At 40.3% G+C, this 17043-nt stretch overlaps 1 protein-coding gene across 5 annotated transcripts in view; it reads left to right on the forward strand.

The window, feature by feature from the left end:
* Positions 1–6008: 6008 nt before the first annotated feature.
* The window catches only part of HECTD4 (HECT domain E3 ubiquitin protein ligase 4), a 177916-nt gene continuing 166881 nt past the window's right edge, over positions 6009–17043 (forward strand). For 4 of the 5 annotated variants that reach the window (XM_036929522.2, XM_036929524.2, XM_036929523.2 and 1 more), the window contains exon 1: positions 6015–6354. In XM_036929522.2, coding sequence (XP_036785417.2) covers positions 6178–6354 — 177 coding nt within the window. In that variant the 5' untranslated portion in view covers positions 6015–6177. Of the gene's footprint in view, positions 6355–17043 lie in introns of all 5 variants that reach the window. The other variant, XM_036929526.2, reaches the window with a different exon arrangement.

The following is a 17043-nucleotide window of genomic DNA, read 5'->3' on the forward strand; positions in this document are numbered from 1 at the left end:
CAACCATCACCACCATTCATCTCCATATGTTTAATTTTTTGAGGAACCATGTCTCACCTGAGGGGGATTGCCCTGGGCAAGTTAACTCTGGATTCCATGACACCGAGTAACAACAACTGAAGGTTAGGGGTAAAGGGTTTATACTAAGCTTTATTCTCACGTTGGAAGGTTGAGTGCTGGAATCATGTCTGCCTCTGGGGCATTTGCAATCTATCAGGTCTCTGCCTCCGGGAAGAGCACTGGGCAGAGCTCTTTATGTAGTAACACCAACAATAATGTCTCATTGCCAACAGGAGTGTAAGTGATTAGCCTAGCAGTAGGCCAATTACATCAACAAGTAGTTTAGGGTCAGGTGAGGATCCTGGCCATTGGAACTTTCATTTTCCCTACAAGCTACCATACTGTTCTGGATTAGGATATGTACTTTTAACTCCCTTAAGACTTGCTACCCTCATAGGAAGCAGGTTCTATTAGTTTCATCAGTATTCCCATTTTACAGATGGGAAAACTAAGGCACAAAGAGGGTAAGTAATTCCTCTAAATGGGATTTGATCCTGGATTTTCTGGGCAGGTCCATGCTCTTAAGCATGAACTCTATCGCCTCTCAAATTAGTAAAACAGAACCTTGGTTCAATTAATCTCCCTATCTGTGGACTTCTCTACTAACAGATTGCTCAAAAAGAACCTGATGCTGAGGATTTTATGGGGACCCAGAGGAAATCAAGAGCAATCACTGCAGGATTATAAATCCAGGCAGTAACTTGATAATCTGTTTGCATTTTAGAAAGATTAGTCTTTCTAAAGACTGGTTTAGAGAGGACCCAAGGAAAAACAAATACGCTAGTAAATGGGCAGTTGTAGGAATTTGTCCAATTTATTGTTTTTTTTTTTTTAACTAGAACCATTAATGCAAGTTTTTATGAGAAAGAAATAAGTACATATAAAAATAAGTAACTTCCAAGGCACAGTCTTAATACCAAAATTATGGCAGGGGAAACCCACAAGTGTGATCCTGGAGTCCTAATGCTGGTTCAGACTGAATTCCTTTGTAACAAGGTATTAAAAAGAAAATACCCACCCATATGCTGGGACCCAAACCCAGGCAGTCCAAGATTCAAATACCACACACACTGCCTTTCATGTAAATGCTTTTCTTTGATCGCTGTTTTCCCCCACCATCCTCATGTTTATTTAGATTGCACACACATCAGTTTACCAGCATTAAACTGGACAGCCTCAGGGAAGCTTCCCCATTTCTCAGACCAGGTCTCTGGACTTCTCAGCCCCTTTGGAATTAACTTGCTATGTCACTTCCTCATCCTAAGCTTTGTGAGGGAGAGGGGCTGCTGGTCTAGAGTTGGACCCCCAAACCTAACTCTGCACAAAGTAGGCTCTTAGTGAATACTGAATGAATGAAAAATAGTTGTATTTGCTTTTCCTCTTGTGCAAATTCTACGACCGTGTCTTTTGCCCAGTTTTCCTTTGTGGGGGCTACCCTTTCTTAATCTGTTTGCCGCAGGGGCGTGTGCAAATTTACAGGTCAGAACTGGAAATCCTGGTGCAGCAAGGCCTCTAGTGCCCACAAGGGGGTGCCCGAGGTCATGACATTTTTTTCCCACGCTGCTGATTTCTCCAATGCAAGCTGCGCTCATTGCTGCCTCCCTCATCTTTGGGCGTTTTCATAAACGTGGAGGCTTGCCCCTAGTTAAGCTAAGTGAAGGGAGATCCGAGGAAAGTTTCTCCCTCTTCCTTTTCAAGTATCTTTCATCCGATTTCCTTTCATTGGGGCCTCATTGACCCACACATGAGCCGAAATAATCTTCCTTGAAATAAAAAAAAAAGGTAAGAAAAAAAGGACAAGGCTACCAGATCACTTGGAGAAAAGATTTTGAGTAGGTGTGTGTGTTTCCTCTTTGAGACTGTGATTAGTGAGATGGAAATAATCTCCCCCACAGTTCTGTCCGGATGTCTGTTTAGCAGATGAATGTTTTTTTTCCTTGGTGTTTTGAAAGGGCTTAAAAATTAACATGGCTTTGTTTAAAGCTATTTCAAGCTCTATTAGGGCTTTTCAAGGACCACTTATCTTAATGCCACACTTGCATTTTGTGGGACCAATACATATCACAAACTCATTTTAGACAGTGAGCTGGTGCAGAAAAGCCAGCAGAAGGGAGAACTGCAAAATCCCAGAGGGGCCCAGCTTGAGCCACGGCCAGTGAATATCACGTCAGCAGTTTGGGCAGCAGGGAGATGGTCTCTGTCAACAAACTTGCCCTCTCTTGGGGAGATGCCTCCCAGGGAAAACAGATCCAACCTACTGAGAGCTATTCTTCCTGCTTTCTTGTGCTGCTTCTTTGCCTACAACTTAGGGTTGCCCAGCCAATACCTTCTCTTGCTCCCGTACTGATCCTCCATTCTGGAATGAAAGAGTGGAAAGGACAATTCCAGAGGAAAGAAGTCATAAACCATAAACCTTTCCTTTCTGTGATTCTGTGAATGGGTATTTCCTGTGTGCATGGTGTGTGTATGTGTGCTGTCTTGACTAAATTTGGATTCTCTGCCTCCAGGCTTCCAGCAGAGAGTTGTTTTGACCAGGGACTTTTTTTGTCGTGCTGATCTGTTCAAGAAATTCCCAGTAAATGGTCTTTTTCCAGAAGGGCTTCTATAAATATTAATTCATCAGCTCCCTCATTGTGGTATGGTGGCAGCCATGCAGTCCTATGACTAATTAATTACTGTTGCTAAAATATTAAATAAGTACTCATTACGTAGTCTAAAGACTTTCAGCCCTAGATATACGCTGTTTTCATTAATTAGGGTGAAGGACAATACTTCCCAGGTTTTTTTCTCTTCTGATCCTGAAAGATAAACACTAAGAGCAGGAGAATGTTTCTCTGAGCTACATAGACGGTTATTTAAATTTCAAAATCTGAGCATTTAGAAATTGGGATGGTTGCCATTGGTTTGGCAGTTGTGTACAGGAATGAAGGAGTTTTTTTACAGCCAAAATAAGGAAGGTGGGGTTGTAGAATGAGACAGACCTGGGTTCACATGTGAGCTTTGAAGATTTTTTCAAAATGTGTGCATGTGTTTTTTACCTTGGTGTTTTGAAAGGGCTTACAAATTAACATGTCCCAGCTGAATGTGAGGATAATAACATTCTCTTTCCCAGAGAGCTGTTATGAGGATTTGCAAATTGGCCATTCTAGCACATTTGTCTGTTTTATTCTCTTCCTAGCAGTGATCTGCTCTGAACTGCTGGACTTAACTGTTACTTTGCTTTTTGTCTATCTTCTCCATTAGCTACTCAGTTCTTTGACAGAAGCCTTTTCTGCCTCGCTCATTTTGGTAACCCCACAACAGGAATGATGTCTGCCATAAAGCAGGGATCAAGAAATAGTTGTTGAATGAATAAAAGAAGAGCCATCTCCCTGTAGAGTATTTTCTGTGTATTTTAAACTAACTGTCTAGGTCTTTGAGAGCAGGGAGTCAATTTTTCATGTATTATTTCAGGTATTCAGATATACTATATGATCATTCTATATTCCTCCCAGGATTTGACTCCTCCTAGGGGCTTAACAAATGCTTGTGGAATAAATATCATGAAAATGAAATTAACAATCATTGTAAGCAGCATAGATTATTGTAATAGAGCAATGCACATAAATTACTTATTTGGGTGGGAGGCAGTGAAGAATGGAGCCACCTATGAGTTCAAATCTTAATTCTTCCAACTCCTAGGCAGATGCAAGTCACTTAATTCAGAGCCTCAGTTCCTTGTAAAATGGGGCTATTCATAAGTACTCTAAAGGGTGTTATGATGGCTAAATGAGTGGGTATACACTGACTCCTAGGTGATCAATAGCTTAATAGTAGTAGTAGTAGTTGTCGTTTTTTTTTTAAGTAATTCATGCTCTAAGAAGAAAAGTTGGAAAACATCACAAAGTACAAATCATGAATCCCCTAGTCACTAGTAAATGCACTGCTGAGATTCACCTAAATGTGTTACCAGGCACAATACCCTCCTTGTCTTTTATTCTATAATCTAGAGTCATACATGCATGTAATTTTAAAAATGCTATCATAATGCAAACACAATTAAATTTCAGATTTCCTTATTATTTTAGCTTGTTTTTTTTCCATTTAGTAATATATCATGAACATTCGCTTGTATTGATATTCTTCATAAACAATGGCTCTGTAATATTCCATCTTATGTCATTATTTTAGTTAACCAATCCCATATTGTTGGACATTTAGACTGATAATTATAACTTTTATAAACAATAACATACTGTTTTATATTATAAAAATATAATAACTTTTATAAAACAATAACATACTAACATACTGCATATCTCTGCATATACATCCTTGAATATGGCTCTGGTTGTTTCCTTCAGACAACTTCCTCAAAGTCGAGTTGCTGTATCAAAGGGCATGCACATCAGTGTTCTTCTGATTCGTTTACTTATTCAGTCTTCATTAAAACTAATTTTTAGGGCAGTTTTATGATCACAGCAAAATTAAAGGGAGGGACAGAGATTTTTCCCATATACTCCCTGCCCTGTACATGTGTAGCCTCCCCCATTTTCAACATCCCCCACCAGAGTGGGACATCTGTTATGATTGACGAACCTGCAATGACACACCATGGGTCACTCTTGGCATACATTCTATGGGTTTGGACAAATATATAATGAATGACATGTATCCATCAGTGTGGTATCACACAGAGTATTTTCACAGCCCTAAAGATCCTCTGTGCTTTGCATATTTATCCCTCCCTCCCACAACCCCTGGCAACCACTGATCTTTTTATTGTTTCCATAGTTTTGCCTTTACCAGAATGTCATATCATTGGAATCATACAGTCAACAAGAAATCAACAAGGCTCTTCAGATTGGCTTCTTTCACTTAGTAATATGCACTTAAATTTCCTCATTTCTTTTCCTGGCTTGATGTCATTTCTTTTTGTGGCTTGATAGTCATTTCTTTTTATTGCTGAATAATATTCCATTGTGTGGATGTACCACCGTCTATCCATTCACCTACTGAAGGACATCTTGATTACTTCCAAGTTTTGGCAATTATGAATAAAGCTGCTATGAACATCCCTGTGAAGGTTTTTGTGTGAACCAACGTTTTCAAGTCCTTTGATGGGAATGAGTGCTTCATAGTTTTCTTTAAGTATAAAAGAAATACAAAGATGACTCACCTCAACCACGCCAGACTAGTCCCACTCTCCATGGCAACTCACATTAACAGCTGGATATGTGTTTTCCTAGTTTTCTCTACACATGTAGTTCTTCCCTTTCTTGTTTTAATAAAAATGGATGGCGTGCATATTTTTAAGGTGTATATCAATCAGTGCTAAAATACTGATGGAATGTAACAATACTGTCATTTTCACTCCCACTCAGTACCAGGCACCAGCATCAAGCGCTGTGACCAGTGCTTTCTTTTCATCAGGTTTTGAGTGCTTATCGGGTACTAGACTTTTTAGTAAATATGAACCGCCTTCTGCGCTGTTCCAGCAAGGGCTTACGAACAGGTGTGCAGCACCTATTCTGTGCTAGAGTTTTGCATATACTTTTTTTAAACATGAAAGCAGGGACTGAACCTTCAAGCTCCGCCCAAGGTCGGGGCTCCGGCCCGGGCGAGGAGCGCATCCGTGAGTGGGCGAGGAGGGCGCCCTCATCTCCTGATGGGCCCCAGACGCCCCCAAATGGCTAGGGGCAGGAAAAGGGTCAGGTAGGTCGGTCTGAGCGCAAGACCAAGCGGCGAGGAGGAGGAATTCCCGCAGAACCGAGAGCTCGGCAGCGGGGCGGGGCCAGGGGGCGGAGCCTGTATTGTCCGCTCCGCGGGGCATGCCGGGAGCCCCGCCCCCAACATGGCGTCTCACTGACAGTTGGCTGCTTAGCGGCAGAGGCGGTTTCTCCTCTTCAGGGCGGCGGCGGTGACGGCGGCGGCGGCGGGGCAGGGGTCTCCGGGGCCGGAGGGTGGGGGATGGCGACTCGGACTGCCTAGGGCGGAGCTGCAACGGGCGAGGAGGCGAACGGGGCGCTGCAGGCTGGCGCGGCGCCTGCTGCCATGGACTGGTGATCGCGGCGGCTGCTGTTGGCGTTTCCCCTGGCCGGGTGGCTGCTCCTCACCACCAGCCTCTCAGCCGGGGCCATGGGCTCGTCGGCGGCCGCGGCGGCTGCTGCGGCGGCGGCGGCGGACTCGGCGCAGTGGCTCTCGGTGAAGGAGGAGACCATCTTCCTGCATGACGGGCTGATCCGGGTCACCGACCTGGCCGAGCTGCCCAGCGAGATCCTTGGGGCCCCGGAGGCCGCCGACACCGACTTGGAGGTGAGAGACGCAGCTCCTCGGCCTCCGCCATCGGATTGGCCCACCCGCCAACACCCCGGGGTCGGGCCCTCACATCTCCGCCTCACCCCAACCTGGAGTCCGAGGCCCCCAAAGGCTATCCCGGCAGGTGTGGGCGCAAGGCGGGCAGTGGGGGGCCGCGGCCGCGGGTCTGCAGGCCGCCCGCCTCCCTGCCTCCTCCGGGCCTCACACCCCCAGGGATTTCGTTTTGAACGTTCCGACACACGGCATTTTATTAGACTATGGCCGGGCACGGCCTCCACGCCCTGTGCAGGAGCCGCCGTCACCTCCCCGGCTGTCTCCCCTCCCCCGCGGACCCTCTCGGACTCCCTTCCAGGGCACGCCCAGGATGCTTAGTTTTGGGGACATTTTAATTTTATGCTGTACACTTCCCCCCTTTCTTTCCCCAGCTCTGTGTTGATTTTTTTATTTTTTCGGGGGAGGGTAGTGGCAACAGCGTATCCGTGATGGGCAATCCAGCAACTTACATGTGTCGTGCCTGGGATTGACACGGGGCCTTTGTCAGCCATGCAGGTGGTGTGGACAGCGAGAGGGATGCTACAGCGGCCCTCCGTGCGCTCCCCGCGGAGGGTAACGGGCGCTTTAGGCCACAAGGTCTTTTTGTGAGCTCCAGGGTCGTGCAGAAGCCGAGGCTTAAGAGCCGTGGCAGGTGCAAAAGCAGATCTCAGCAACTGTGCTGCTGGCTGTGGGGGCAGAAGGAAACCAAATATGCTCGGTTGTTGGGAACTTTGCACCGACTTCACGTGGTTTCGGGTTTGCCCAGATGTGGGAATACTGACTGGTAGCATCGTTTCTTCGAGGCCAGCCGAGGCTGACACTCCTTCCCCTCCACTTTGTGGGATGACATTTTGATGAGTAGGTAGCATGGGGTGTCATGAAATTCTTATTGTCACAAGGAGGACTCTCCGGGGTAGGGCGCAGAGAGGATGGCCTGTCTTCTGGCTATAAACGGAATGTGAGGAATCTTTTGTGTTTTGCGGTTTTGCATGCACTATAGAAATAGATTAAAACCCATTACTGTGTGTGTGTGGAAACGGCAGCGAGCGGATCTCGCTGGTCGAGATTTCTGGACGTGCCTGACATGTAAATACGTTCCCCTGTATTTTTGTGTCCGGATTTGAGGTTGAGGTTGCAGCATTCCCACTGTGAACTCTTAATTGACTTATTTTACAGTCCGGCCACCAAAAAAAGGGAAGGTACAAGTTAGTAGGGAATTCCTATCATGGAATCATAGTTTTATTATGTCTCATTTGGACCTATTCTATAAAAAGCAAGGTGTGTCTGAGTGTCTTACCTACTTGAAAACTGAACGTATATTATACTATAATGATGGAAATCTTTTGACTTAATTGGCTCTGTTGTATGTGAAATGTGGGAAGTGAATTCTCTTTGTTCCTTAGAGACTAAGTTCACAAATCCAAAATTTATTTATTTGTTTTTAGAATAAAAAAGTGTAGTGGTTTAAAATACTTGTGCTATATGAAGTTGGCTTCCTAAGATATTTACTGTATAAATGTATTAAGTATTTGTCAGCTACTTGCACAGAAGAATGATGTTAAAAAGAACGACTTCTCTGGTCTGGTAGATTTCAAAAAGCTTTAAAAAAAATCATGGTCTGACCTCTCAGAAGCCAATATGTATGTAGGTGATAAACATTTATGGCTGACAGTAGTGAAGAACTTTTTTTCATTTCTTTCTATATGTTATACAAGCTACATAGTATTAGGAGAAATGGATAGCTAAGAATTTTTTTGTGGCTATTAGGTTTGTGTGGGTGTATTCACATTTAGTTATTTAACACTAATTATATTGATTAAGTGTATTCTGTGTGTCAGGCATTATTATGTTCCAAGAGGATTCTAGTAGGTAAATATTGTTACTCATTGTAACAGTTGTAAATATTGGACCCATTATACAGGTGAGGCAAGTAGATCGCAGAGCAGGTGTGCAACTTGCTCAAGATCACACATAGAGAAAAGAGCCTGGACATTAACCCTGGTCTGTTGGTTTCAACATGTGTTCTCCTAATCATAATATTCTTCTATATCCATGCATGTATGATACTCATAGTTGCAATTATTTAAAACTTCATAACTGGCTGAAGATAGGGAATATTTATCTAAAAATAGATATCTTTATTTCCAGTTATTTTTTTTCATATTTGGAAAAGATTAGAGGTTCATCAATTTTTAAAAAACTAACTTTTGAATGCTACCACCCCTATGAAGTACAGTCTGACAAACCTCTCTTTACAGTGGACATCTGGTGGAACAATGGCTATTTTTCACAGGGTTTTTATATAGTTAGATAGAATCCTTCAGTTAACAATTTTGGATTATGATAGATGAGACTCAAACTAAGCCATCTGACTTGTTTTGGCAACCTTAATACATAAGATTGCACTACAGTCTCAGAATTTTAGAGCTAGAAGGGACCTTAAAGATCAGTTTTCTTCATTTTAGAGAGAGGTTATCTGACCAGGTCCTGAAGTTATGACTTGGTAGCATAGCGAGCCATGGCAGGGCAAATCACTAGGTCCGCTTTCCTGCCTTTGAATTGCAGTGTTCTTTTCACTCTGTAAGTGCTGCTCAAAGTTAAATGTGAATCTGAAAAAAGAACTCATCCTAAGAACTAGATCAACATTGACTTAGTATTTTAATTTAAGCAAGAGCAGAGACTTTGAATTAAAATTTTTCTTCCCACTGAATTCTAAACAGAAGGTTTATTTTTAAAAAATCAATAAATTGTGTTTAAACAACAAATTCATTCAACAAGTATTTGTGGAATTCAGAAATGAGCCGGCTCACTGTCCAGGGACATAGCAAGAGATAAAATAAAATCCTGCCCTTAAAAAGCTTTTATTTTAGTGGGAGAATATAGACAATAGTAATCAAATATATGACATATGTAAAATATGTCAAATGATAACGACTATGGAGAAAGTGATAGCTGGGTCAGAGGGGTAGAGTGTAATGGTGGACAAAGGGTGAGTCGGACAGGAAAGCCCAGGATGGCATTTGAGCAGAGACCTGAAGGGAGTGCGAGTACCCTATGGCTAACGGGGAAAGCACATCCTAGACAGGACTGCAAGAGCCAAGTCCCTGCAGGGGAAGTATTGGTATTCTCAGTTTGGATCTCTGAGCTCAGTAAGCAAAGGGGGAGAGGTTAGAGTAGGAGACGGGGGTAAGGGTACAGATCAAGTAGGGCCTTGTACATAACGACTTTGTACTCTGAAGGAATTAAAAGTACAGACTGAAGTTTTCCCTTGGTCTTAAGGTAGCTACCTGAATTTAGTTTAATTTTATGTTGGCAGAAAGCAAAAGCATGTAGGAAATTGTTTTTTAAGTAATAAAATATAAATTTAAGAGAAATAAATAATAGCTCAGAAATGACATCTCAGACATTACTGAATTCTGTATTACATTTCATAGAACATTAGTCTTTTTTTAAAAAGGGAATTTACAAGACAAAAAACAATAGCTTATTTGTGGAAGTTCCGAAAAGTTTCTGCTTCCTATCTGACTTTTCCTTACAAACTCCAGGTGGGAACAGGAGTTTTGTATATACGGATGTTGGCAGAAAAATGAATTGACTTTCCTGAGGTGGCCAAGATATTTTCTCACCCCATAGTTTAGATTAACTTTGAACTCAAATATGTTGGTTAGTATTTCTCATTTTTCACTGAGTTTGTTTATTAGGACTCTCCTATCCTCACCTCCCCACACACTCATACCATTCAAAGATGAACATGAATGTTCATAGCAGCTTTATTTGTGCTCGTTGAAAACTGGAAACAATTCACATGTCCATCAGCAGGTGAAAGGATAAACAGTGTGATGCATCCATACAGTGGAAAACTACTCAGCAATAAAAAAAAATGACTGTTGACATTCACAACATGGATTTATGCTGAGTGGAAGAAGCTAGACAAATGAGTACATGTGTACATATGTCTTATGTATATGTAAGATTCCATTTATATGAAGTTCTAGAAAATGCAAACTAATCTGTCCTACAGGAAGCAGATCAGTGGTTGCCTGGGGATGGAGTGAGGTAGGAACAGGGGCAAAAAGGGATTACAAAAGAGTATGAGGAAACTTTGGGGTGATGGCTATGTTCCCTATTTTGGTTATGGTGATGATTTCATGGTTGTATATATACATAGGTCAAAACTCATCAAACTGTGCACTTTATGTACTGTATGCCAGTTACCTCAATAAGACAAACAAACAAAACCCGCCCATGCCCAGAATGCTTTACTGATATTATTTAGGAAGTGAAAAAGTCTCAGCAGGGTTTTTTGTTTTTTGTTTTTTTGCCATGTAAGGGGAGGAGCATTTGAATTTGAATCGATCAACTGAAATGTCAAGGCTTTGAATACTTATGATACACTCAAGTGAAATCTGGATAAATGTTGATCTATTCTTTCAGGAGAATACCACCAGCCCATTTATCCTTTGGTCAAAATCCTTTGGGAAGTGTTCATCAGTATGTACTTTTATAGAGTCCCAGATTCCGAATTTAGAAAAATTAATGAGTAAGTGCACTACCTTTGCTCACCAGTAGAATTAGCTGCTGTATAATTAATGAGCACTGGGTAAGGGTCACCGAGTCTTAGTGCAGTGTTCTGTGAGCTCGTACACGTGGCTCAGCCTGCTCCCAGACTTGGCTGTCTAGCTGTAAAGTTAGAAGGAATTAGCCCGGACTGTGAGAGAGAGTATTGCCTAGAGGTTAAAGTCAAGTTTAAAGAGTCACACTGGGATTGAAACTCTAGCTCTCCCCCTTCCTAGCTGTGAGATTTTGAGCAAGTTCCGTATCTTTAATAATCCCTGACTTCTTCCATGGCAGCTGCTTTGTCATCACAGTCCCCACCTCTACTGCAACCGAGACAACAGGGTCAGCATGTTGTGTGCCAGGCTCTGTGCTATGCATTTTACACCCGTTATCTCATTTAATTCTCAGAAAAAACCCTACAAGGTTGGTACTGTCATCATCCTTATTTTATAAATGAGGAAACTGTGGCACAGAACTAGGGTGACTTGACAAAGGCCATGCAGTTATTAGCAAAGCTGAGTCTGAAATAGATCAGATTCCAGCTCAGGGTCCAGGCTTTAAAGCCATCATGGTATACTGCCTCATCCCCTGTAAGGGGGAATCATAATAGTGTCCGTGTAAGGATTAGATAAGGATGGATGTGATTATATACACACAGTGTATGGACTCTCTTTGTAGTCCACCTGTGTTGCTGGAAAGTTACTTATTCATATATTCACTCAGCTGCCCAAGCGATATGAAAGCAAAACTATCCATCAACAGTATTGTTTTCCTCTAGTAGTGGGTAGTGGGGAAGGGGTTTTTTTAGTTGTGTGTGTGATCCCTCTGGAATTTTCTTCCTTCTCAATTTGTTTGCAATATGGCTAGGCAGATGAGATGATAGCCTTCATTTCATTTTCCTCCAGTTGTTATGTCTACAGTCTTGCTAAATAAATCAGTTTTGATTATTATCTCTCTTCTTGGCTTCTGTATTGACTATCACAAAATACCACCTGTTGGCCAGGGCTCCTGGGTGGATTGTCATGCATCTGTTCTTTCCTAAGTCATAAGGTACCTGTGGTGATCATTATGAAAGGACTAATTCCTGGAAATGCCCTATGTGTCCCCTCCCTCTGTCTTTCCATCATGTTTACACTGGTGCTTGAGGGGCAAACACAGGGAGTGTATCTGCTTCTCAAGATGCTGAGTCAGTAGTTGCAGACAAATGTTAGTAACAGCAAATGATCAACTATGTGACAAATGCACAGTTACTTCAAAAGGAGAGAAGACTACAGAAATTGTCAAACTATTACTTTGATCCTACTCTGAACACACCTTATATATCCATTACATTTTTAAACCTAATATACATGAATACATTCTTATTAAAAAATGGAAATAACAGATAAAACTGAAATTCCTTTTGGCCACCATCCCCAATCCTGGTCTCCATCTACTTTCTTCCCTGGTTAAATCAGTGATAAAATTTTTTGTAAATTTTTCAAGACCACCTTTGGATGTGTATGTTTGTGTGTTTGTGTATATGTGTATACATACCACTCTATTTTTTCTTTTTATGTAAGGAATGAAATGTTAGACATAGCTTCTTATAACTTGCTTTGATATGTTTTGATCTGTGTCTCCATATAGAGATCTGCCACATTTTTTAAAAAGTGCTGCACAAGACTCAGAATGCCATGGTTTATTTAGTCATTCCCCTACTGATGGGTGTCTTAGTGTCTTGTCACTGTGCTTACAAATTATCACAAATTTAGTGGCTTGAAACAACACTAATTTATTTTTACTCTGATATTTCTGGAGATCAGATGTCCGAAATGAGTCTCAGTGGGTTAAAGTCAAGTGTTAGCCGATCCAGTTCCTTCTGCAGGCTCTAGAGGAGAATCCGCCCCCTTGCCTTTACGGTTTCTAGTGGCTGCCTATAGTCCTTGACTGGTGGCCCCTCTCCATCTTCAACATGCCTCACCCTCCTCTCTGATCTGTCATCACTGTGGTTTCTCCTTTGACTCCTCCCACATCCCTTTTATATGGGCCTCCATGATTACATTTAGAACCCACCCACATAATCCAGGGCAGTCTCCCCATCTCAAAACCTTTAAATTAATCACATCTGCAAAGTCTTCTTTTGCCACCTAAGGTCATATTCACAAGTTCCAGAGATTCGGATGTAAATATCTTGGGGGTCAGAATTTAGTCTACCACAATGGGCGTTTTGGTTGTTTCCGTTTTTCACTGTTAGAGCCCTTAGTGCATATCTTTGCGTGCCTGTTTGTGCACACTTGGGAGTATTTCTCTGGAGTAGTTGCTGAGAAATAGAATTGCTGGGTCATTGGTGACTATTTTACATTTTATTAGGTACTGACAAATTGCTCTCCAAAGTGACTATACCAATTCATACTCCCAAGTAACTGTTTTGTAGGCCCTCTTCTCCTTCCTCCATCATGAGATTATTTTAGAACTTGTGGATTTGCTTAAATTTATCGTTTGCTTCAGCCAATGGCTTTTGCTTCAAAAGATGAGTCCAGTAGATGTAATTGGGCTCTTGGAAATGCAAGCCAAACTGTGACTAGCTCAAAGAAGCCAGTTTTCTTAGTGCTGCTAAACTGTTATCACGTCACTTCAGAGGACCTCTCTTGTGGCTTGATCTCCTTTGCCTCCTGATACATACTCATTTTGGTCAGTAATCCAGTTAATACAGACTATGTCCATATATAGTCGGGAGAGAGCAACAACTTCTCATTCTGATGGTCTGGGGATGCTGCCAGAGGCCCGCAGAGCCAGGGAGCTGCCCACTCTGGGAAGAGACACACTGGCCCCTGCAGTGTGTTCAGAGTGCACAGCAATTGGTAGGCAGGCTATTGGGACTCAGATTGTCTTAACAGTTTCTCTCTTACGTAACAATGTAAGGAGTCATTCTACTTTTTTTGACCTGAAAAATAACTGATATTAAGTTGATTATGTTTTATGCTATGTAAAACTTTTTTCCTTATGAAGAATAATACATGGGTGAAGTAGAAAATAGAGAAAAACACCTTAAAGTGTAAGAAAAGAATTACCCTTTAATTGCACCATCCCAAAATAACCATATTAATTAATTAATTTTTTATTATTTCCTTCTTCAATTCATATTTTTATATATTGGCAAAATTGAGATTATATGCTATGTGAGGTTTTGTATTCTTTAATCACTTATTGGGAGCTTTTTGTTAAATTCAGACTTAAAAACATAAATTTTAATGGCTGCATAATAATGCATAAAGATATACTATAATTGTCTTATTGTACATTACTGCTTTTTCTTCACATCTGCTATTTTAAAGATTCCAGCTTATAGGAGGTCAAAAGATTTTTAGTGTTTGGAGTGTTGTTTGATAGTTTGGTAAATATAAATTTGTAGTGATTACTAAAGTGACATAATCCGTTACTGTAGCCAGTTTGTAAGTAAGGGAATTTTTTTTATAGTGCTGTATGATTCCTCTCCTAATAAAGTGCTATTAAGCACAATTGTAGGATAATTAATGTTCCATGATGGGACATTTTAGAGTGGACACGCTTAAATCCCTAGGGTTTCTACTGAAACCTGCAGTTGGCTGAATTGCTAGGTTATAGCAGTTTGCAGCAATTTTAGATTAACAATAAAGAGATGCATAATTTGCAAACTATTTTATGCAAATTGTAGGTTTAGTAATGCTAGTAACTACAGATATGTCATTCAAACAGTGGTTTTGTACCAACAAAATATTAACATTCAGCTTGTATTTGTAATGGATCTCTTCTGGGTTTATTATATTTGCTTTATGCTCTGTAGTTTGCATTATTGATTCCAAAGAAACAAATCTAATATAGATGTAGCTATTTATGAGAAGATCTGGATCTCCTATCTCTACTGATTTGTTTGCTTTTCTTACAGTTGAAATCAAAGAAAGAATATTAAAGGAGAACTGTGTCAACATATTTTCATCAAAACAGTGGTATATAATGGAAGAATCGCCTTCTTTATTTCTTGATACTGACTCCTTTCTTATCATTCTGTTGTGGTTTAGCCGAAAAGCAGCTACTGGTTTATTTAATCCAGAAAGGAGCAAAATGGGTGGAAAGGTAAAAATACATTTGGGGAACTCTGGAGGAAGCGTTTTTTGGATGAGCTTATAACAGAGAAAAGTTTTCTTTCTGTCAGAGGTTCTGAACCTGAATAGAATTCAGGGATCCATGAATAGAATTCGGGGCTCTGTGAACTTGGATGGTAAAAATTATATCTTTATTTACTAATACTGTTAGCTGAAATTCAGCATTTCCTTAAGTTATGAATGTAGTCCACAGACCCTGGTAAGATTGGCAGTGCCTATGAAGAAAACATAGATATTTTCATATCTTACAGTTGTTGAACATACCTAAAAACATTGTTTATATTCACCATCACTTAGAAAGTATGGTAAATATTAGATCTTGTTATCCACTGTACTAATAAAGAGCTCCTTTACTGATATCACAAATTTGATTTTTTAAAAGCATTTTGGTAACTATATTTCAATATGCTACAATTAGTTTCCTTTAATCCCATGTATTTTATTTTATGCATTAAAAATCTGAAAAAGGTTGATAGGGTTCATCAAACTGCAGAAAGTTAGAGGTCCCTGAGTTAGCCTCTCTTTTCTCCAGGTTCTCCCCGTTTTTAGTCCAAGTTTGCTGAAGACCAGCATTGTTTGCAATTATCTGAAATAAAAATGACCTCATTTTTAAAATTCTTTAATATTTTCTGTGGTAGAAAATGTCATCCTGCTACAAGTTTTTTCATTACTTATTGACTGCGGTTGGCTAGTAATCATTTCCTTGCATGCTGATTTTTGTCCATTTGCCAAACATGGTATTATTAACAACGAAGGAAGTTTTTAATAAAATAAAATATCTGTTAAAAAGTGACAAGAAATTCTTTCAAAATAGAACAATTTTTTGTTCAAGAAGTATTTTGGGTTCTCCCCCACCTTGTCTGGGGACACTGTTCATCAACTGAAGCTATGTGAATAGAAATTCATTAGCATACTTTATATCAGTATCTTATACTGTTAGTAAAGAAACATTTTGGATAGGTGGCTTCAGCCAGTAAAGATTGGTATCCCAGGGGAAACATTATTTTTAAAACCTGAATTTAATTTTGCTTTCATCTTTTCTGTAGAATATAGTTACATGCTTGTAGTTTCTTTTATGGTTCAAATTGTTATTTTGGTTTGTACTGTCAGTGTTTAGGAGTTTTACTTAAATAGCCTCTAGAACTTACTGTCCAGTTGGTAGTTACTACCCACTTGTAGCTTTTGAGCACTTGAAATGTGGGTAATCAGAATTGAAATGTGCTTGAAAGTATAAAATACACATCAGATTTTGAACACTGTATAAAAAAAAAATGTAAAAGGTATCATTAATATTTTATGTTGATTGCTAAAATGCTAGTACTTTGGAAAAAATGGGTTAAGTAAAATATATTAAAATTAATTTCATCTATTTCTGTTTACCTTTTTAATGTGACTACTGATTAAATATTAAATTCCACATATATCTAACATATTTCTGTTGGACAGTGCTTCTTTATATGGAGATCAGCAAGCTATGGCCTTCAGGGTCATACACAGCTGTTTTTGTAAATAAAGTTTATATGAACATAACCAACTCATTCATTTACATATTGTCTGCTTTCATGCTACAATGCAACGTTAAATAGTTATGACTGAGATTTTATGGCCAGCAAGCCTTCCAGGGCTTTCATTGCTCTGTGTGTGTGTGTGTGTGTGTGTGTGTGTGTATACCATTTTCATTTCATCCTTTGAATGGCTTGTGAGGCAGTAGAGGAGATATTATTTTAGGAAAAAAGGTTTCAAGAAGCTAAGTGATTTGTCCAAAGTCATATAATTAGTGAGTGCCAAGATTAGGACTCTAGATCAGTTCTTCTGAGTGATTTTCCACTATACCTCTGCTTTAGGTAGCACTTGATCTTGATAACCTGTTATTTCTGAGATAGTAGTTAATGGCAGTTATTTTAAATAAGAGCTGCACAGCCCAGCCTACACATGGCTACCAGAGTAATCTTCCTAAAGCACAGTTATGTTA

This window comes from Manis pentadactyla, chromosome 14 (assembly GCF_030020395.1).
Source record: "Manis pentadactyla isolate mManPen7 chromosome 14, mManPen7.hap1, whole genome shotgun sequence".
In the NCBI taxonomy this organism is placed as follows: domain Eukaryota; kingdom Metazoa; phylum Chordata; class Mammalia; order Pholidota; family Manidae; genus Manis; species Manis pentadactyla.